Consider the following 21,690-nt stretch of genomic DNA (forward strand, 5'->3'; position numbering starts at 1 on the left):
AGTATATGACACAATCATTCTAATTTAATCTCATTGTGCTTCTTTGCAAAACAGTAATGTTTTCTTTTCATTGTGTAAAGCTGCTTTGCGACAATCAATAATATTAAAATCTCTAAACAAATCAAATTTAATTGATGTATTTTCAAATCTATTCTAAAAAACTAATTTATTGCATCATTTAATCCAGAATCTAAATTCTGCTCTCAGTTACACTGCATGCCGTGATGTCACCTGGCCAAAATATAAAATACAAAATTAGTGATTTACGTTTTAAAATAAGAAGTGTGTTGAAGTACCTTGTGCTTGAGAGTCTCTCCGTCTTCAAAAACGATGAGAGGCTGCGAGTCCTGAAAAATCACCACGGTTACATCACCGGATTCTTACCGTACCATTAACACCAACAGGCTTAAAGCTATGTTATTATCATTATTACATAAATGTTTTATAGTTTCCTAATTAAGGAAAAAAGCTCTGTTACAGTAAAATAACATACATGTTCAAGTCAAACCGGGACTGGTGATGAATGAAGGTGTAAAACACATGGAATGACATTTACAGAAGACTTCATGGACTGTACTCTGGTGTCCTGAGAAAAACTTTCTACCTTGTTGGTGTCCAAGCACTAGTGAAACACTGGGATAAGTGCGTTAGTGTATCAGGGGTTAGTTTTAACTCTCAGAACTGTGTCGCCCTATCATCCGGGTGACGCTGTAACCTCTCGCAGCCGGAGGTGTAGCGAGAGCTGATTGGCCGAGCTCTCTCAGAGGGGAGGGATGAGAGGTACTTCGTGCTCCCACATTAATCACATCTCTACGGCCAATCAGGGGCGTCTGTGAGCTCACGCATGTGGAAGAAGTGGATAGCACTGTCCTCCGAGTGTGTTACGCCGCCCCCGAGTAGGCAGTTCGAAAAGATGCTGTCGGCTGGCGTCACGTGGTTCAGGGGAAACACGTGATAGTCTTCGGCCCCTCCTGACTGAGTGGTAGTAGTTGCCTTAATGTGGAGCCCCCTAGTGACGGGGAGGAATTGGACACGACGAAGAAATTCTGGAAAAAATCGAGTTCTCACCAACAGAGTCTCTCCTGCACCTCAGCGTTCACTACAAACCTCCACGCACCATTCGTCCAATAACTTATGAACTGCTGTGATGTTTTTAGACAGCAACTACATTTGACAAACTTCCCATTAAAGTCCATCCATAATCTTTTATGATCTTAAGATGGGATCAGGATCAGGGTTTTTGGTCAAGCCCTTTTTTATTTAACCCTATAATTTACATCTAGGCATTTTGCAGACGCCCTTATCCAGAGCGACTTACATTTAAGGGCCCCTTGCAGTTAAGGGCCTCACTCGAGGGCCCAACAGGAACGACTTGGTGGTGATGGGATTGGAACCTGGGACCTTCTGAACTGTAGTCTAATACAGGACAGTCAGTTCTAGAAAATGAATCAACACCTTCTGACCAATCAGGATCCAGAATCCAGCGGCGCTGTGGTGCATTAATGATTTATGTAACATGTACCTGAGGCGGAGGTCTGAAAGCTGAGAGGAGTGTGTGCGGCAGGTGATCAGGGAGTGCGTAACCGTTCTTCCGCGCCACCACCAGGTGAAAGGCCGTGCAGAATTCCGGGAATGTGAGGGCTCCGTCCCGATCCACATCGCTCAGCTCCCTACAGGGTGAAGGCAGGGGGCGGGGTTTAAAACAACAACAAAAACATACGCTTTGGTCCAAACTTACACACTGTAGCTGATATATGCTCGTGTGTGTGTGTGTGTGTGTGTGTGTGTGTGTTGAGATTAATGCCTTTAAGTAACAATAAGATTACAGGATTGCATTTTCAGTTTGTACATATTAAGATTTTTAATAAATAAACATTTTTCAATGATAAACATTATTATAAGTATTAGTATTATTATACTCTGTAAAGGAAAACATCATTAAATAACATGTTTCCCCAAAATACTAAATAAAAAAATATATATTTAAATAGAAAATCTAAAGAAAACTTTGATGTGTAATATTTTTTATTTATACTACAGAGAACAGAAGGAAAGAAAAGGGAAAAAAAGATGTGATTTTTAATCAGATTTATAAATCATAAATATCATACTATTTTAAAGAAATAAGAATTTATAATTAAAAATTACGTAAATTAAAGGAATTAAATCATTTCACATTGTTAAATTTAGAAAGACGGCTGCACAAATACATGTCATTTAATTCGTTTATTTATTAATTTAGTGTCTACTGTTGCTAAGCAACTGGATAATACGGGCAGGAGTAAGTTAATGGCTGAGGCTGATGATTTATCGAGTGTCCTGTCGCTGTTTATTCTGTAATCCTGAGTGTAAAGGTGGAGTGACGCGATAACGAAACTGAAAAGTCAGGAACATCAGCGTTTAAAGCAGACGTGATGATGAAGTGATAAAGCTTCAGTTTGAGTGAATCAGTGTTGATCTGAACGTGAATAAACACACTGTATGACCTAAAAGAAGAGATTTTATGACAGATGCTTTGTCTCGTATTTTCCTTCAAAAATTCGACATAAACATTATGTTTGTTTGACAAAAACACTGTAAATAAGTTAGAAGTTAAACTCGCCATATATGAGAGAGCTCAGGGATGGGCAGCTTCGACTTCGTGAAGAAGTTCTTTGCATCAGGGCCTGGAAAAAATATAATAATAAAAAATGTATAAATTAATGAGCATTTGTTAAAATGTATATTTAATTTGTTGGATTAACACGTGTGTAACATGTGAGCCAGAGGAACAGTTGGTGAGGCTGGACGACGTCTCTCACCCAGGATCAGCCCGGTCAAGTCACGCTGCAGACTGAGGAACTGATGTGTGTAATAATCCAACTGTTCAGCCGTGATCACCCACGGGTCATCTGCATACTCCGACTGATCCACATCCATCTGCAGGGGAGAGGAGCGAGGGAGAGAGAGAGAGAGAGAGAGAGAGAGAGAGGGAGGGACAGAGAGAGAGAGGGAGAGAGAGAGAGAGAGAGAGAGTAAGGGACAGAGGGAGGGAGAGAGAAAGAGAGGAAAAAAGGGAAGAGAGAGAGGGAGACAGAGAGAGAGGGAGAGAGAGGGAAAATAAAAGAAAATAGTTTTATTGCAAAAAATAAAAGGATACAAAAAAGCAAAGGACAGAAGGAAAAGAACAGTTAAAAAAATTGGAGAACATAAAAAGCACAAACACTGATAAACAAAATAAAATGAATAGATAATAATAATAATAATAATAATAATAATAATAAAAAGAAGGAGAAGATGAAGTAAAGGTGAACTGGAGATCCGAAAATATAAAAGCATTAAAACAACTGTAAAAGAATATGAAAACAAAGCAAAAGCAAAAATAATACAATAAAAATAAATGTATTATAATAATGAAAAAAATGAAAAGAAAGAAAAAGAAAATATAAAAAGGGGGATGACAAAGGTAAAACACCTTAAACATAAAGAAAAAAACATGTATTTTATTCCTGAAATACACAGAGCCACCAGAAGAGGACGAGAGAGAGAGAGATGTTCGTGTGTGTGTGTGTGTGTGTGTGTGTGCGTGTGTATATGTATATGTATGCTTGCGTGTGTATGTGTATGTTTGTGTGTGTGTGCGTGTGTGTGCGTGTGTCTGTGTGTGTGTTTGTGTGTGTTTGTGTGTGTGTGTGTGAGTGTAACAGGTGGGAGATTATCAGAGACAGTGATACGCCGCAGGAGAGCAATAATTAAACAGCTGCTAGTGCACACACACACACACACACACACACACACACACACACACGCACGTTTCAGACACACCTCCTTATAAATGTTTTCGGGCGGTTCATGTCACACCCCGCATTGTGAAGCAGAACCTGCCACGCCTCAGACACGACAGAAACTTCTGGAAGAATTGTGGCCCGAGCCGTCGCGCCGCGCAGACGGACATGTGGGACATGACGCGGCGAATAAGGCTTAATTATCAGTTAATAGGATTAACACAGTGATTCAGATAACATTATAAATCAGCTTCATTTCGAGCTAGAAACATTGGTGTGTATAACAGGCTTAGCAGAGCGTTCTGTTTGTTGCTAAATTCACAAATTCAGGCTGCTGCGGTGTAGAGTAAGACGTTATCACGTTTCCATGACCTGTAATGTTTAATGCCTTTTTACAGAAAGACCCTAAATGCTTGTATTCAGCTAAGCTCTGTTAACAAGCTCTGTTTTTTTCGCTGTACATCCTCTCTCAAACCTGGCAGAACAATTCGCTACTGCCGGTCTGTCCCCTGGGGACGACTTGTCCATGCACTTTATTGCCGCAAATGTCTGAAAAGACGATGAGCATGGACGTTGAGATGATGTTCTCTTCCAGTGTGAAGACTGTTGTTTCATCTCATGGTCTGTCCCAGACTCCCAGTGGTGTATAGTGGGTGCACTGGTAGCTCAGAGGGATAAGGGTTGGCGGTTTGAGCCCCAACTACACCTGGTTACCATTGTTGGGCCCTTGAGCAAGTCCCTTCACCCGGTCTGCTCCAGGGGCGCTGTATCATGGCTGACCCGGTGCTCTGACCCCAGTTACGATAGGATACGGGAGGAACGAATTTCACTGTGCGGTAATGTATATGTGAGCAAGTTTCATCACTGGTAATGATCCTCAACGTAAAGGACGAGTCATCCACGGCATGCAGTCTGGAGACAATCACATAAAGATCGCGTGGATGCTAAGCTGTTAGTCAGGCTAGCATATAAAGAGCTATGCTACAGTAGAGAATATACAGTAAAGGGTGACGGTAATGCTATGTTCATGTTAAATAGGATCGATTTCTGAGAACTATTGCTGGTCATGCAGCCACGAAGATACAAACAAGCTGTTAGCTTATACCACACACAGACACACACACACAGACACACACACTGTTTTAGCTTTGGCCTTACAGTGACCTGGAGCTAAGCTCTAAGGCTTTACTTCATTCTCATAGTGATTAAGACAACTAAGGCTAAATCCAAGGCTAATCCCAGTACTGCTAGCTAACAATGCTAGTTATGTATAATTCCAGTTTCCTATAAAGCATGCAGCAGTGTGATTATGAATTTTGGGATCTCTTAAAGTCATGTCCTCACGCTGTCAATTAAACCCACATCTAATCTGAGCTACAGAAGCCACAGTCCCTGCGTTAGCGCCTGAGTTTCTGATGTGCATCAGGTCTACGTAACTTTAGATAAACTTTAGCGATTCTTAACAACGTCTTCTGTCTTTAACGTAAATCCTGTGCGCAGCGCTAATCCCCTCATGCTGTTTGCTTTTCCCTCTCGCTTCCGTCTTACCTCCACATGCTCTTACGCTCCTGATGCTCCACCACACACTCGCCTCCGTTATCTGAGACAGAAATAAAGACGCACTGTTAGTTACAGAGGGAGTGTGTTTGTACAGGTCAGGTCTAATACTGCGACGGTAAACATGAACCGCGAAAAAATATAAACACGCTAAAAATATACATGCTGATTAAGCCTAGCTTCAGGGAAAGGATTATGTAAGAGGAAGAGTTTCTTGTCACTCCTCATTCTAAAGCAAGAAAAAAAATCGCTACGTTTTTTAAAGCTATTTAAAGCACTGCGTTTGTACAGCTCATGTGACAGGCTTCATTTTAAGCGTTTAACTCCCTTACAAAAAAACCCCACAATCATCAGCAGTTTCTTTGAGGCCATAATAACAATAGTCTTTTTGTTTCTTTTGTAAGAACTCCGTATAGGTCTCAACCAAACGGTTGAGATGTTGCTTTATGGTAAAATACTGTATGTATTGAATATGCTTTTAAAAAAGGAAAGAAATTTGCAAATGTTTTTGAGCATATATGTGCTTTACTTTTTCAAGGTATGATAGAAAACAATACTAGAAAAAAGATACTATTTAAAGACACAGGGGCATGTAGTGGATTTTTTCTGTTTTGGCATAGCACACCTCAACCGTGTGGTAGAGATGACTCAATCAGGTTCAACACACATTTCAAAAAATTGTGCTGCAAATATTTTCCAGTTTTATGAGCATTACTATAGCGCAATTGCAACACAAATTTTTTTTGCTTAGTTTGTTGGTCTTTCGGCTGCTCCTGGCAAGGGGTCGCCACAGCAGACCATCCAGTCTGCACATACAGTGCATCCGGGAAGTATTCCCAGCGCATCACTTTTTCCACATTTTGTTATGTCACAGCCTTATTCTAAAATGGATTAAACTCATTTTTACCTTAGAATTCTACACACAACACCCCATAATGACAACATGAAAAAAGTTTACTTGAGATTTTTGCCAATTTATAAAAAAGAAAAAAATGAGAAAGCACATGTACATAAGTATTCACAGCCTTTGCGAAATTGAGCTCAGGCGCATCCTATGTCCCCTGAACATCCTGTTCCCCCTAATCATCCTTGAGATGTTTCTGCAGCTTAACTGGAGTCCACTTGTGGTAAATTCAGTTGATTGGACATGATTTGGAGAGACACACTCCTGTCTATATAAGGTCCCACAGGTGACCGTTCATGTCAGAGCACAAACCAAGCATGAAGTCAATGGAATTGTCTGTAGACCTCCGAGACAGGATTGTCTCCAGGCACAGATCTAGGGAAGGTTACAGAAAGATTTCTGCTACTTTGAAGAAGAAGGACTCTTCCTAGAGCTGGCCGGCCATCTAAACTGAGCGATCGGGGGAGAAGGGCCTTAGTCAGGGAGGTGACCAAGAACCCGATGGTCACTCTGTCAGAGCTCCAGAGGTTCTCTGTGGAAAGATGAGAACCTGCCTCTGCAGCAATTCACCAATCAGGCCTATATGGTAGAGTGGCCAGAGAGGCTCATCAGACCTGAGAATTTTGTTTCTAATGGTCTGAGAGTCCTTTAGGTGCCTTTTGGCAAACTCCAGACGGGCTGCCATGTGCCTTTTTACTAAGGAGTGGCTTCCGTCTGGCCACTCGACCCTATAGGGAATCGAACCCAGGCCTTCCACATGGCACCTACTGTACCACTGAGCCACCAGTACCTGTACTACTTTAGTTCAATGTTTTTTTTTTCTCTTGCTTTTATTGTCACAAAGACAATTCACTAGTCAGATACTAAGCATAGATATATGACAGTAACTTTAAATACATCATAATCTTTCTGTACTAATATCTAAAAGATTTTTTTTGCGTATTAGTCATAAAGATATTTAAGACCACCGCTACTAATATGGTGAGACCGACTGAATGATTATACAAGCTGTTTATAAGCAGAACACCACCTGGCTTAGCAAGTGGCCTTGCTTGACCAAATGGACACCACACACACACACACACACACACACAAACTGTTTACGTGCCCTCTATTGTCAGAATGCAGGTCAGGCTGGACTAATGACATTCAGTGTGTGTGTGTGTGTGTGTGTGTGTGGATTAAGCTGCATAGTTTCCTGATCAGGGAGGAAATCCGTGAGCTGACGCCGCTCGAGGTCACTCTGAGACTCGACAACAACGGTGCTTTGTGTAAGCGCGAAGGGAAGGGTTTGGGTTCAATGTCTCGATTCTGGATTCTGATTGGCCAGAAGGTGTTGATGAATTATCTATAACAGTCGCTCTGACAGTAGTGCAGGTTTATATTAATAAGCTCGTTATTGTTGCTGCATTATTGTTTCTATAACCATTACATAATAAGAAATATATGTTGTGGAAGGAGTCTCCAGTGTCAGTGGCGGTAAACCGCTGTGGCGTTAGAGGAATAAAGCATGCGGTGACGCGCTGTTAGAGGTAAATCATCCAGTCCAGTGTGTACGGAGTACCTGCGCTCCATCACAGCACCCTGGTGTTGATGGTTTTCCTCTTAACTGTGTGATGAAGGCGGTGGAGCTGCAGCTGTGTGAAGTCATGAGCCACGTTAAGCTCATCAGGACAGGAGACCACACCCACGTTTAACGAGTCAGACAGGTCGGGCCTGTCTACACACCGTTTGCACACCAATATCATCCTGCCCTATCTGTGTGTGTGTGTGTGTGTGTGGGAGAGAGAGAGAGAGAGAAAGAGGGGGAGATTTGGGGGGGGGGGCACCAGATTAAAGCGGAAAAAACTTTTTTTTTTGGGTAAATTTATCAGTGATCGTAAAAGAAAGGAAAGCACGAGCGAGAGCTCGATCACAGGCTTACATGGTGTGGAATTTACCCAGAATGCTTTGGACAGTAATTTATATTATCATCTATACAACAAATCTTAGTATGAATTTTGTTTTTAAAATCATGTATATCATTCCTTACTCCTAGTCGGAATCATGAAATGAAATAAGATTGTGTGTGTGTGTGTGTGTGTGTGTTTGCCTTTTTTGATGACATCACTTTGTCTTTTTTTTTTAATAATATGTAACAGAACAGAAGCTGATAGACACAAGATTTTCAAAACTGAATATAATTGAGGCTCTTCTTCTATCTGATGCTGTTTTAATTAAATATGTTCCAATCGCGTGTGTGTATTTATGTGTGTTTGTGTTCCTGTGTGCCAACCAGTGTCACTAAATGTCCCTTGATCGACAGGAAACAGATCAATGGGCCAAACTGCACTTCCTGTCCATGCAGTGACACACAATAGGGCAAGGAATCCCCCATGGTCTGGCACACACACACACACACACACACTGCATCTGTGTGTCAGTGGCAGCTTTCAGTATTTCACTGAGTGAATTAGAAGATCATTATGAACTAAAACTTATTGAAAGATTTCATGTCAGTAAGTGAAGAACAGAAAATAAACAGAAAAATTAAGAAGTATGTAAAATAGGTGAATTGGTCGAGAAATGTGCAAAATAACTAAAATAAATAAGGAGCTATACAGGTAAAGAAATTGGCACATAAGGTAGAATAAATGAAGTAAACTTTCAAAACTAAATAAAGAACATAAACGTAAGTAATAAGCAAATTATAGTAACAAAAGAGTGAATTTAGATAAACATAAGAAAGTTATTGTGTAATTATAGTATATAAGTAACGTATATAGTAGCTAAAGCCGTAACTATAGAGCTACAGTAACTAAAGCGTGAATTAATACATATACTGTATGGAAAGAAAGCAAATTATTAAAGTAACTATGTAAATAGTTGCACACTCTAACACTACATTAAATTCCCTTTAGCTTTGATTACACACACACACACACACACACTCTGTGGTGTCCAGTTCATGTGTGTAAGTGATTCCTCGTGCTCCCAGACTCGCTCTCTTACAAGGAACTATGGAGCTCCTTATGGGAAGAAGAAACCCTCCATAGATGTGATCCTGTGGTGGTTCAGTACATTCAGGTGGTCAGCTGACTTCATTTTATTGCCCCATAACGTTACTGAGTCTAGACCTGAGTAACTGATCAACCCCAGATCATAACACTGTCTCCAGAGGCTTGTACAGTGGACACTATGCATGATGGCAATACTGAAGCCATTTCTCTTCAGTTCTCATCACATTGTGTGTGTGTGTGTGTGTGTGTGTGTGTGTGTGTGTGTGTGTGTGTGTGTGTAGATCCTCTTACTTTTACTACTAAACATAGCTCTGATTTTTACTGTAGATTGTTTTTACCATGCAATAGGGCAGTATTCACAAGTATTTTGCAAGCAAATTAAATGCACGTTTTAATCATGTGTAAAAATTACTGATTAACATGAAAGAACTCTGAAAGATGATTTTTCAAACTTGTGCTGTAGTGGTAGGCCAGTTTCAAATCGCATATTTGACACACTGCCTTCGTTTTGTCTTCAGTCAATTTAAAGTGCTCACACACAACTGAGGTCTTCGGCATTTTTGTCTTCTCTCTGAGATACAGTAAGGGACACTTAGTGAGATAAAGGAAATCACGATGTTGGCGGTGCCGCAAAGGCTAGTCATTTAAGCGCGAATGAGAACCGTTTCGCAGGGATCGATGTCACGTGTTAAATACTTTTTTTCTTCTTCGAATATTCGAATCTCAAAATCAAATTCGAATCAATATTCGAATATTCTGGTCCAGCCCAACCATACAACTTCACCAGGTGTTTAAGTGACATTCATGATTCGTCAGTACTTTCCTCCCAGGCTTCCATGTGTTCTTTACAATCTCCAATTATTTGAAATCTCCTTATTTGTTTTCTTTGCTTGATGCAGCCCAATAATTTGTCCATTCTGAAATTGCAACTTTTTTCTCCAGTCAGTGTATAATGTGTGTGTATATATATATATATATGTGTGTGTGTGTGTGTGTGTGTGTGTGTGTGTATGTGTGTGTGTAAAGCCAAAGTTATCCAAATAAACAACCTTGTGGAAATAACTGACTCAGGATCAGTGGGGACGTGTCACTGATGGAGGAAACACGGGGGAGTGTGGAACTTATCGGCCTCTCAGAGGGGTAGTACACTTCCTGTTACCTCTCTCTCTCTCTCTCTCTCTCTCACAAACACACACACAGAGGCTTTTTCAGTAGTTACAGTAGGTAATGATTATTCAGTCTAAAAGTAACTTTATCCCCTAAGTAAGCAGAAGCAAATCAGCTGACTCTTCCTAACAGAAACCGCTTTTGTTTACTGAATTCTTCCGTTTAAAGGTTCAAAAAATAAACCTTCAAGCCTGTTCCCTTATTTGGGTTATGAAGTGTGTGACCATGAAATAAACGAAAGAGGTAATACGTAGAGAGAGGCTGAATGATAAATAATCTAAAGCTAAAACGCAGTGCTGTGTAAATTAGCTCCAGTCACTGTAGAGCTGTGCTGTCTAATAAACGATCCGTCAACACCAAAGTCATTACATCATCTTACCTCTGTGAACCCCCAAAAAACAAACAAACAAAAATCTTGCGCAAATGTTCAATTATGCGACGTTTTCAAGTTGTCAGGTTGACATCATTCTCAACGAGCGTAAAAAAAATAACACTGCATTAAAAATAAATTAAATACACATGTTATATCTCCATTCTCATATGTTAAACGAGCTGAAGAATCTCTGAGCTGCTCTGAACGAAACCTATAACCGTACGCCAAATTATTGAATAATGAAATTTAAAATTCAATTCAATTTTATTTTAAACTGTAACTTATAAAGGTAGTACAAACTTTAATTCAAATATCTTAAGCTAAAGTTAGCTCCCTAAGCTAATGAGCATCGTTTACAAAGATGCATAAAGTTAGAATTTATGAAGTAAAATTAAAAGCCTGACTAAAATGTAAACTCATCTGTTTATTACTTGTATAAAATAACCAACACCAACAATAAACTGTAACTAAAACAAAAACATCTTTCATTATAAACAAGTGAAATGTTATAAAGAGAAACGTCTCATTATTTCGGTGAACCCTGGTAAACCCCCAACGATGATAAATTCAACTTTATTCCCAAACTAAAAGTATTTCCTTTATTAGCTTTAATCTAAACATGTCTATTTTATAATCATATGATGAATTATAATCATTTATTTATGTTCTAGGATCTAATACTAGAAGCAGGTGTGTGTAACATAAAAGGTGAAACTAAAAGCAACTAGAAGTATTTTAAGATATAAAACTAATACAGTCATTAATTCAATTTAAAATCGTCATAAAGAAACAAAGTGAAACTAAACTGGAACCAGTGAGGATCAGAACAAACCCAGTCCTGTGTGTGTGTGTGTGTGTGAGAGAGACACCGCGGACACACACTCCAGATTCACTCATTGTTCTCAGATTAGACGCACAATCTGGCAACCCGGCTTTAAGCACGTGAGCACACCGGCGCAAAACCGCGACTGAAACCGCAGAGACAGCAACACACACACACACACACACAGAAACATACACACACACACACACAGAAACACACACCAGGACCCGAGTGTGTTACTCACCTGACCGCCTGTAACCGACTGTAACACCGGGAGAGAGAGAGAGAGACGTGTCTCAAACCCCGCCCACCTCCGCGCGCAGGTCTGCACTGTGTGTATGCGCGTGTGTGTGTGCGCGCGCGTGTCTTTCTTTCTCTCACACACACACACACTGTGCACCGATCACGCGCAAGGAAGGACAGAGAGAGGCGCGGCCTCTGCAGTGCGTGAACACACACACACACACACACACACTGTATATACTGTATATATACACACACACACACACACACACACACACATACGCTGGACAAGCGGTGGAGGAGGCGGAGTTTATGTTCCTGGTACTCTACATGAAGGGGCGTGGTTTATGTATTGTTATGCTGATGATACCCAGTTATATATCTCAACAAAACCAGACGAACTACCCAAGTTGTCTAGATTAACCGAGTGTGTCCAGGACATAAAAGATTGGATGACCAATAACTTACTTTTACTAAACTCAGATAAGACAGAGATATTACTCATCGGCCCAAAAACCAGCACACAACAGCTTTCACAATTCAGCCTGCGTTTAGAACCAGCTCAACAGTAAAAGACCTGGGCGTAATATTAGACAGTAACTTGTCTTTGAAAATCATATTTCCAATATCACAAAAACAGCCTTTTTCCATCTTAGAAATATCGCCAAACTTAGGAACATCTTATCCGTATCTGATGCAGAAAAGCTAGTTCATGCATTCATGACCTCCAGACTGGACTATTGTAATGCATTACTAGGTGGTTGTCCTGCATCCTCAATAAACAAGCTACAGTTAGTCCAAAATGCAGCCGCCAGGGTTCTCACTAGATCCAGAAAATATGATCATATAACCCCAATATTATCATCCCTGCACTGGCTACCTGTTCAGTTTAGAATCAATTACAAAATAGTATTACTTACATACAAGGCTTTAAATGGTTTAGCTCCCACATACCTAACCAGTCTTCTGATACGCTATAATCCACCACGCTCCTTAAGATCACAAAACTCTGAACTTCCCAGAAATTCCCAGAATTTCAAAATCTACAAAAGGGGGTAGGGCTTTTTCATATTTACCTCCAAAACTTTGGAATAGCCTTCCAGACAGTGTTCGGGGCTCAGACAGTTTCCCAGTTTAAAAGTAGACTCAAGACGCATCTCTTTAATCTGGCATACGCGTAACTCATCCCATAACTTCATACTCCAGTACATCTATCCTGAATGGCAACTACGCTAATTCTCTCCATCTGTTCTGTACTTTTCTACCCATCCCGAGGCATCTGGAGATTGTACCAGCTTCAGTAGACAAAGGCCAACCCTGTGAGGATCCTGAGGCATCCAGAGAAGGACCAGCTCCAGCTGGATTCTGCCTTATTATGATTGGAGCTACACATCCTGCTCCTGTGCTCCCAGTGATCCAGACCCCATCTGCCCTCTGCACCTACTGACTCCCTATGTTGAACTGGACTTCATGTTAATTTAAATAATTTCTGTTATATTGTACTTTCAGCTGCATAACGCACATAATGTTATATCATCTCTATCCGTTATCACCCAGATGAGGATGGGTTCCCTGTTGAGTCTGGTTCCTCTCAAGGTTTCTTCCTATTACCATCTCACGGAGTTTTTCCTTGCCACTGTCACCGTCGCCCTTGGCTTGCTCATCAGAGAAATTTCATTCATTCATCTCATTATTATCTAGACACATTTTTCTCACACATACACAATTTATTATTATTATTATTATTTTATATATATATATATATTTTTTAATGAATTTCTTTCATCTTTGTGAAGCTGCTTTGAGACAATGACCATTGTTAAAAGCGCTATATAAATAAAATTGAATTGAATTGAATTGAATATCTGACAGTACCAATGAAGGAGGTGTGGCTTATATATCTGACAGTACCAATAAAGGAGGTGTGGCTTATGTGTCTGACAGTACCAATGAGGGAGGCGTGGCTTATGTGTCTGACAGTACCAATGAAGGAGGCGTGGCTTATGTGTCTGACAGTACCAATGAAGGAGGCGTGGCTTATGTGTCTGACAGTACCAATGAAGGAGGCGTGGCTTATGTGTCTGACAGTACCAATGAAGGAGGCGTGGCTTATGTACTGACAGTACCAATGAAGGAGGCGTGGCTTATGTATCTAACAGTACCAATGAAGGAGGCGTGGCTTATGTATCTGACAGTACCAATGAAGGAGGCGTGGCTTATATATCTGACAGTACCAATGAAGGAGGCGTGGCTTATGTATCTGACAGTACCAATGAAGGAGGCGTGGCTTATGTATCTAACAGTACCAATAAAGGAGGCGTGGCTTATGTATCTGACAGTACCAATGAAGGAGGCGTGGCTTATGTACCTGACAGTACCAATGAAGGAGGTGTGGCTTATATATTTGACAGTACCAATGAAGGAGGCGGGGCTTATATATCTGACAGTAACAATGAAGGAGGCGGGGCTTATGTACCTGACAGTACCAATGAGGGAGGCGTGGCTTATATATCTGACAGTACCAATGAAGGAGGCGTGGCTTATGTACCTGACAGTACCAATAAAGGAGGCGTGGCTTATGTATCTGACAGTACCAATGAAGGAGGTGTGGCTTATATATCTGACAGTACCAATAAAGGAGGTGTGGCTTATATATTTGACAGTACCAATGAAGGAGGCGGGGCTTATATATCTGACAGTAACAATGAAGGAGGCGTGGCTTATGTACCTGACAGTACCAATGAAGGAGGCGTGGCTTATGTATCTGACAGTACCAATGAAGGAGGCGTGGCTTATATATCTGACAGTAGCAATGAAGGAGGCGTGGCTTATGTATCTGACAGTACCAACGAAGAAGGCGTGGCTTATGTACCTGACAGTACCAATAAAGGAGGCGTGGCTTATGTACCTGACAGTAGCAATGAAGGAGGCGTGGCTTATATATCTGACAGAACCAATGAAGGAGGCGTGGCTTATGTATCTGACAGTACCAATGAAGGAGGCGTGGCTTATGTATCTGACAGTACCAACGAAGGAGGCGTGGTTTATATATCTTACAGTACCAACGAGGGAGGCGTGGCTTATGTAACTGACAGTACAAATGAGGGAGGCGTGGCTTATGCACCTGACAGTACCAATGAAGGTGGCAGTACGGTGATGTCCTTTTCTACCATGATGGAGCTCCTCATCAGAAGGAAAAAGTCATAACTAAGTGGCCGGGGGAACAAAATATGGACATTTTTGGGTCCATGGCCAGGAAACTTCACAGACAGACCTTAATCCCATTGAGAACTTGTGGAATCCTCAAGGAGCGGGAGGACAAATAAAACCACAGACATTCTGATAAACTCCAAGGATTAATTATGTAAGAATGGACTGCGCCATCAGTCAGGGTGTGGCCCAGCAGGTGATTGACAGCATGTCAGGGAGAATTGCAGAGGCCTTAAAAAGAAGGATCAACACTGCAAATACTGACTCTTTACATAAACTTAATATGTTTTTCAGTAAAAGCCTTTGACTGTTGCAGCAAAAAAAGAGGGGTGTCTTACATGCCTGACTATAGCAGTAATTAAGGCGTGGCTTGTGTACCTGACGTGCAGGTAAAGGAAGCATGGCTTATGTACCTGACTCTACCAGTAAAGTAGACATAGTGTATGTACCTAAGCGTGGACTATGTACCTGTGAAATAGTGCTAAAGGACACGTGGCTTATGTATCCGGTAAAGTCATTTCCGTTATAGTCAGTAAATTAACCTGAACCTAACTCTAACATCTCATAAATCTGTCTTTAATAAATGACGGCTATTAGGTCTAAAACAATATCAGAGCGTGGAGCAGTTACGAAGCACTGACACTGGAGACTCCTTCCATAAATGTTAGTAATGTACAGTATATCTGCTTATTTTATAAAATCTTTGCCAAGGACATTTTTATTTACATCCGTTTATTTGGGGTGTCTGCTATACTGTACACACCCCTGTGATAACACTTCTGATACCTGCACGAGTGTCAGAGCTGCTGTTTTAGAGAACCAATCAACGCCTTCTGACCAATCAGAATTCCAGATTTAGCAATCGCGCTGTGATGTAATAGAGGCTTGTGGTGGTGACTAAGTTGTGGATTTGTGCCGCCACCATGTGGTCACAGAGAGAACTGACAGGGTGCCAATCCATCGCAGGGCACACACACACACACACACACACACTCTCACACACACATATTCTGTTCACACACTACAGGCAATTTGGGAACGCCAATTAGCCTAACCTGCACATCTTTGGACTGTGGGAGGAAACCGGAGTAGGACATGCAAACTCCATGCACACAGAACGATGGGAATCGAACCCGGACCCTGGAGGTGTAAGCGACAGTGCTAACCACTACACCACCGTGCTGCCTCTATCTCAAAACACATACAAATTTTATTTGTTACATACACAGTATGATAGGCAGTGGAATGTTTTTATAACCGCTCACGACCTAAAAAAAAAAAAAAAGACTACTTAAATAAAGTATATAAAAATAAAAGTAATAAAAAAGAAAAATAGATTATGAAAAAGAAAATATTTGAGTAAGAAATATATAATGTATGTATGAATAGGAGCAGATCAAACAGTTCAGTCTGTCAGTATAAAGTATACTTTTTGTTTTGCTTTTAGAAATCTGACGAAGAAAATGTTGCAAACAAACTTATTATTTAAAGAAAGACAACTTTAAAGAAAGAAATATTATTATATTATTATTTATAACATAACATTACCTCATTTCTAAAAGGCAACAAAGGTAAGAACAGTAAAGGAGGGGGGCAAGAAGCACACACACACACACACACACATATGCACAAACACTCACACAACCCACATTCTCTATTCCTCTCTTCCTTTAGAGAGAGAGAGAGAGACTGTGTGTGTGTGTGTGTGTGTGTGTGAGAGAGAGAGAGAGAGAGAGAGAAAGAGATTTGTTCCATGCACTACATTGCTCAACCATTAAACCCCTCCTGCCCCGCCCTCTCCACTCTTCATGCCCAGCCGTGGTAATAACAACTATACACACACTTCACTCTCAGTTCAGGTCTGACCCCGTGTGTGTGTGTGTGTGTGTGTGTGTGTGTGAAGGAGAGAGAGAAAGAAAAAAAGTTCATGATAGAGGGATAACGGGAGAACAAAGGAAAAGATGAAGCTGTGGATGGTGTGTGTGTTGTGTGTGGCTCCAGCTCTAGTGAGCAGCAAATGTTTGACGGGTAAGTCTTATCCATGTCTAAATGTCTCTTCTAGTGTGTCTTCTTGTCTCAAAGTGTCTCTTCAGGTCTCTCAGCATGTCTCATTATCTCATTAATGTCTCATATTAATCTTTTGGATGAAGAAAAAAATATAGTATCTTATTTTATTCTATCTTTTCTTTTCTTATGTCACTCTCAGCATCTCTCTGTGAATATCTGTGACTCCTGAACATTTTTTGTCTTTTTCTCAAGTTCTTTGTGTCTCACTGTCTTTCAGTGTCTGTCTTGGTGGATCGCCGCAGCACTATATTTCCTCTAACCTCATGTCTAGTCTAAAAGTGTCTCTTAAGATTGACCAGTGTCTCTTGGTGTCTCTCTGCGTATCAGGATTTCTTTGTCCTTTAAACTCTGTCTCCGATATCCATCAGCACCTCTCGGAGTTCCAATGTCTGAAATTCAAAGTTCTTGATGTCTTATGACGGCTTTCTTGTGTCCTTCACACTTTCTCAGTATCTCATTCAACAGCTGTTTCTCACTTTCTCTCAAAATGTCTGGCTGATGTCTTGCTGTGTCTTTGCACAGTCTCTGTCTCTCACTGTCTCTTTAGCGTCTCTTAGAAACTCTTTGTTATTTTTAATTACGGCTGTTACACAGGTAGCAGTGCCTGTATAAAACCTGAGGTCATTATAGAGAGACTTTGACCTTAAAAACTGTGTATTCCATGGCCGAAACCATGAAATCATCATCATCATCATCATCATCATCATTCTAAATCACTGACTTCCATTTTCTCTGATGGACGCAGGAGAGATAAAAGCAGCCATTCTTTAAAAAAGGTGTGCGAGGATTGGGCTTTAACTGAATTGCTGTAATCTATGTTTATTACAGCCGTGTTTATTCCTATGACTTATTGACACCGTTATCAGCAAAATCCCCCTGTAAAAGCAAATCATGACACTAAGCTAAAGTGTTAGTAGAGATGACAACACACACAGAGACACTGAAAATGTTATAAAAGACGAGGCTGAATAAACCAATTCAGAAATGATTAAATTATTATAACTGATAATAAACATCACCATTAATGTGTCAATAATTAATTTTAAAAAATCTTATATTCTTATTAAACTATATTTTTCCATCAGCTGTCCTTCAGCAAACATAACTCAATAAAACATTTAGCATTGCTCCAGGAGCTGTGCAGTGATTGGTTAAGGTCTCATTAAGAAACCTGCTCTGATTGGTTGCATTGGTGTTAAGGGCTGCAGTTGATTACTGTTTCATTGGGGGACGGAATTGTTGTCCGATGTGATGTTGGGTGTAAAGGACAATTCAACAAAGGGAGGTAAAACATTCTGCTCTAAATTTACCCCTTAATCTTCACAAGAGCAGCAAGAAAAACAGCTACAATGTTCAAAAAGTCTACAATGTGGCATTCTTCAAAGGGAACGGTTTTTATTTAAAAAAGAAGAAAAAAAAGAAATGATAGTAATAATAATAATTTACGTAATGTTCTCTTACACTCAGCCGTTGATTATTTACCTCCTGACTAATCAAAGTAATAACTAACAGTAACTGGACTATTACTAGAGCTTTAAATAGGACTGACCTGAACGCCGCGCCCATCTTTGGTTAACCAGAATAAATCTTCTCCTAACAGCACCTTCATGCAAATGACACTCGTATTTTATCAATAATACCGTTTGTGTAGTACCAGAATGTTTTCATTTGTTGAGACGTGACCTTTCTCACTTCTCTCCCTCCGTGTAGAATCAGAAAACGATGGCTACCTGGTCAGGCTGAGTATTAAAACAGCTCTGGGAAACGACGCTGTAAGTTCTGTAGTTTCCTCTTTAAAATATCCGAGCTTTTGATTTGTCTCATCATGAAATTAGTTTGTTGATTGAATTAGACTCGTTAAGTTTAATTTATTAAAGGTGTAAACTATTTGTGGTGACAGTACGACTGGAACGACAGTGAGATGTTCTTCTTTAAAGCGGCAGTGGCCTTCGCCATGAGGAGATACACCGGCAATCAGGACTACAAGTGAGTGGAACACACACACACACACACACACACACACACACACATCTGCTGTTACTGCAGTGTTAAATATAAAGCCAAGCGTTCATAATAAAGACACACTCGAGATTATCCATTAACATGGTTGTGAACTCTACAGCAGAACGCTCGCTCCACCATCGGCTCCTCCATGGAATAATAATAAAGTAAATAACTCACCGAATATTCAAACCTTTAGCTACCGTGAGGTTTCAATGATTTTCTAATCAGTAAAGTCAAAAATTACAAAATTTTGTTGATTTTTTTTTTAGTTTTAAAGTGTTTGGCTTGTAAACATGTCATTAAACACTAATGTTAATAAAGGAATAAGTTGCATTTTTATATAAACAGTACACAAGATAAATGCTAATGCTGACGTTCAGTTGTTCATATTCAGCCACAAAACACATAAAGGTGATATTCCTGTAAGAGTAAACAATAAGTCAAAGGACATTATGCTGATGTAGATAATAATGAAGTAACTATAAAAGTGGGATTTATAGAACTAAAATTGACAATTAACATTTAACATTTGACAATTCTAGTTTTCCTGTATATTTTATGTAGTGTATATACATTACTGTACACGCTCGTCTGCTCCACGCTGGTCTTTGAGTTCTCTTTACTCCAGCTTGGTGTTGGTTCTATTGGTTTCTATCTCACTTTTTCATCCGTAAGACAAATTCAAGGTCTCTCTTGTCTCAAGCTGTTTCATTATAACTTGTTTTTACCCATTTGTTTCACCTCTGTTTTTACAGAAAAATAAAAATGCAGAATAAATATATATTTGTGTGTTTCTGTCCAGTGTCTCAAACATCGAGGTGTGTAAGATAACAGAGCGCGTGTCGTTTTGGGTCGTGGTGATGCCCCCGAGTGGCGGGTCTCAGCCCGTTCCTAAACAAGAAGTGGAGCTTGCCATCAAGTAAACACACACACACACACACACACACACACACACACACATCACATTTCAAAGTGTTGATCTAGGAGCTGTTATCTTCATTCACTCACTCTCTTCAGAGTTTATACCATAATACACAATAATACTCTAAAGATTTATTTACGTATTTAAATGATAAAGATATGAAGTTGGTTTTATTTCATCAGACATCAAACAATCACGTTTCACACTGAATCCTGTAAAGTTTCCATCCAAGACTCTAACGGATCAGAAGGTGTTGATTTATTATCTTAAACAGCAGCTCTGACGGTAGTGCAGGTTTGTATTAATGCGCTGATTCTGATGCGATGTGGTTTCTATAGTAACAGCTCATTCACAGAGATGTTTGTGTGATATCAGTGGAAGGAGTCTCCAGTGTCAGTGCGGTGTAACACTCTGGGGTGAAACACTTATCTGTTTGAGTTTATTTTTACTTTCTTTAAAGGTTAAGTTAGGGTTAATTTGCTTTACTTTTATTTGATGTGAATGTGAATATCATGTAAGTGATTATTGACCTCCATAAGGTTAAAGGTTATTGTCCTAAACTTCCAGGTTCTCAGAAGGCGTGTTTTTTTTCTCCCCAGGAAATCGAGGCATCGGATCAATAACGCCTTCCTGCTGACGGATCAGACGCTGGAGTTTGTGGGAATAAACCCGACCCTGGCGGCGCCGGTGACGTACGGCACGGAGCCGTGGCTGATCGTGTTCGGCGTGGTGATGGGACTCGTGTGTGCCGGCATCATCGCCATGCTGCTCACCTCCTTCATCCAGAGGAGACGGTCAGTGTGTGTGTGTGTGTGTGTGTGTGTGTGTTAGGGCAATATAATTGTATAATCTTGACATTGTGATAGATTAGATAAGATTAGATAAGAATACAATTGTCACTGTACAGAGTACAATTCCAGAGCTCGTCACTCTGGCAGCTAAAACGCATCTCCGCCCGCTTCTCCTCCTCACAGGGCAAGGAGCAAACACTGTGAGGAAGAGGAGGAAGCCGGAGGAAGAGTGACAGGAAATGGAATAATGTGTGACGTGATGAAGGAGAAAGACAGCTTTGATAACCGAGGATTCGCCAACGATGATCGATTCACCCAGCTGTAAAGACGGACTGAGTTCATCACCTCTTTCAGAAGCGTAATGCTAATGCTTCAGCTAACGCTGCTAATCACAGCGGTCTGGGTTTAACAGCCGCCGGCAGAATTATTGGCACCCTTGATAACATGATAAAACTTGTCCTTCATGGTACTGAAACCTTCAGCATCAGTCGACTCAGATACTGTTTCTGTAAAAACTTTAAAGCTTTATTTTATTATTATTTTATTTTTACTGAGTACAATTTCTGTACACGTCAGAGCAAAGAGCTAATCAGTCTGGTGTCTTCTTGTGTAAACACTTTAAGTCCAAAAATAAAGTCCTTTCCCAAGTCCAATCTCAGTCGTTGTCATTTGTTACATAATCAGATATCTGATACGTTTCCTCTCCGAATTTTAATACACCTATTTTTTTTATAATGTCAGTCTGATATCAGAATCAGCAGGAAAATTACTGATTCAAGTTTTATGTTTTAATGTTATGCACTATTTATTAGTTAAAAAAGAAGGTTTGTTTCAAACAACTGAAAATTCCTGGCTGAATCTTTAAT

The 21,690-nt window shown here is 40.3% G+C and overlaps 2 protein-coding genes across 3 annotated transcripts in view; one reads left to right on the top strand and one right to left on the bottom strand.

Moving 5' to 3' along the window:
- Positions 1 to 12,017, bottom strand: part of reps2 (RALBP1 associated Eps domain containing 2) — a 21,988-nt gene extending 9,971 nt beyond the window's left edge. The window contains exons 1-6 of one of the 2 annotated variants that reach the window (XM_053482345.1): positions 11,832 to 12,017; positions 5,313 to 5,364; positions 2,802 to 2,919; positions 2,603 to 2,666; positions 1,523 to 1,670; positions 297 to 347 (exon numbers count right to left, since the gene is read on the bottom strand). In XM_053482345.1, the coding sequence (XP_053338320.1) occupies positions 297 to 347; positions 1,523 to 1,670; positions 2,603 to 2,666; positions 2,802 to 2,919 (381 nt within the window). In that variant the 5' untranslated portion in view covers positions 5,313 to 5,364; positions 11,832 to 12,017. The remainder of the gene's footprint in view (positions 1 to 296; positions 348 to 1,522; positions 1,671 to 2,602; positions 2,667 to 2,801; positions 2,920 to 5,312; positions 5,365 to 11,831) is intronic. The other variant, XM_053482344.1, reaches the window with a different exon arrangement.
- A 4,856-nt stretch (positions 12,018 to 16,873) lies between these two features.
- Positions 16,874 to 21,477, top strand: cltrn (collectrin, amino acid transport regulator). Its single transcript, XM_053483082.1, has 6 exons — positions 16,874 to 17,068; positions 18,818 to 18,879; positions 19,008 to 19,093; positions 19,914 to 20,030; positions 20,633 to 20,827; positions 21,008 to 21,477. The coding sequence occupies exons 1-6, from the start codon at positions 17,002 to 17,004 to the stop codon at positions 21,147 to 21,149; spliced, it is 669 nt and encodes a 222-aa protein (XP_053339057.1). The 5' UTR covers positions 16,874 to 17,001; the 3' UTR covers positions 21,150 to 21,477.
- Positions 21,478 to 21,690: the final 213 nt, after the last annotated feature.

This window comes from Clarias gariepinus, chromosome 22, assembly GCF_024256425.1.
Source record: "Clarias gariepinus isolate MV-2021 ecotype Netherlands chromosome 22, CGAR_prim_01v2, whole genome shotgun sequence".
NCBI lineage: Eukaryota > Metazoa > Chordata > Actinopteri > Siluriformes > Clariidae > Clarias > Clarias gariepinus.

What these genes read in the sequence shown, in the direction of transcription:
- cltrn (XM_053483082.1), top strand. Translation starts at nt 17,002, where the DNA reads ATGAAGCTGTGGATGGTGTGTGTGTTGTGTGTGGCTCCAGCTCTAGTG. An exon ending in ACCGGCAATCAGGACTACAA is followed by an intron (nt 19,094 to 19,913) that starts GTGAGTGGAACA and finishes GTTTCTGTCCAG; the next exon opens with TGTCTCAAACATCGAGGTGT. An exon ending in TCCTTCATCCAGAGGAGACG is followed by an intron (nt 20,828 to 21,007) that starts GTCAGTGTGTGT and finishes TCCTCCTCACAG; the next exon opens with GGCAAGGAGCAAACACTGTG.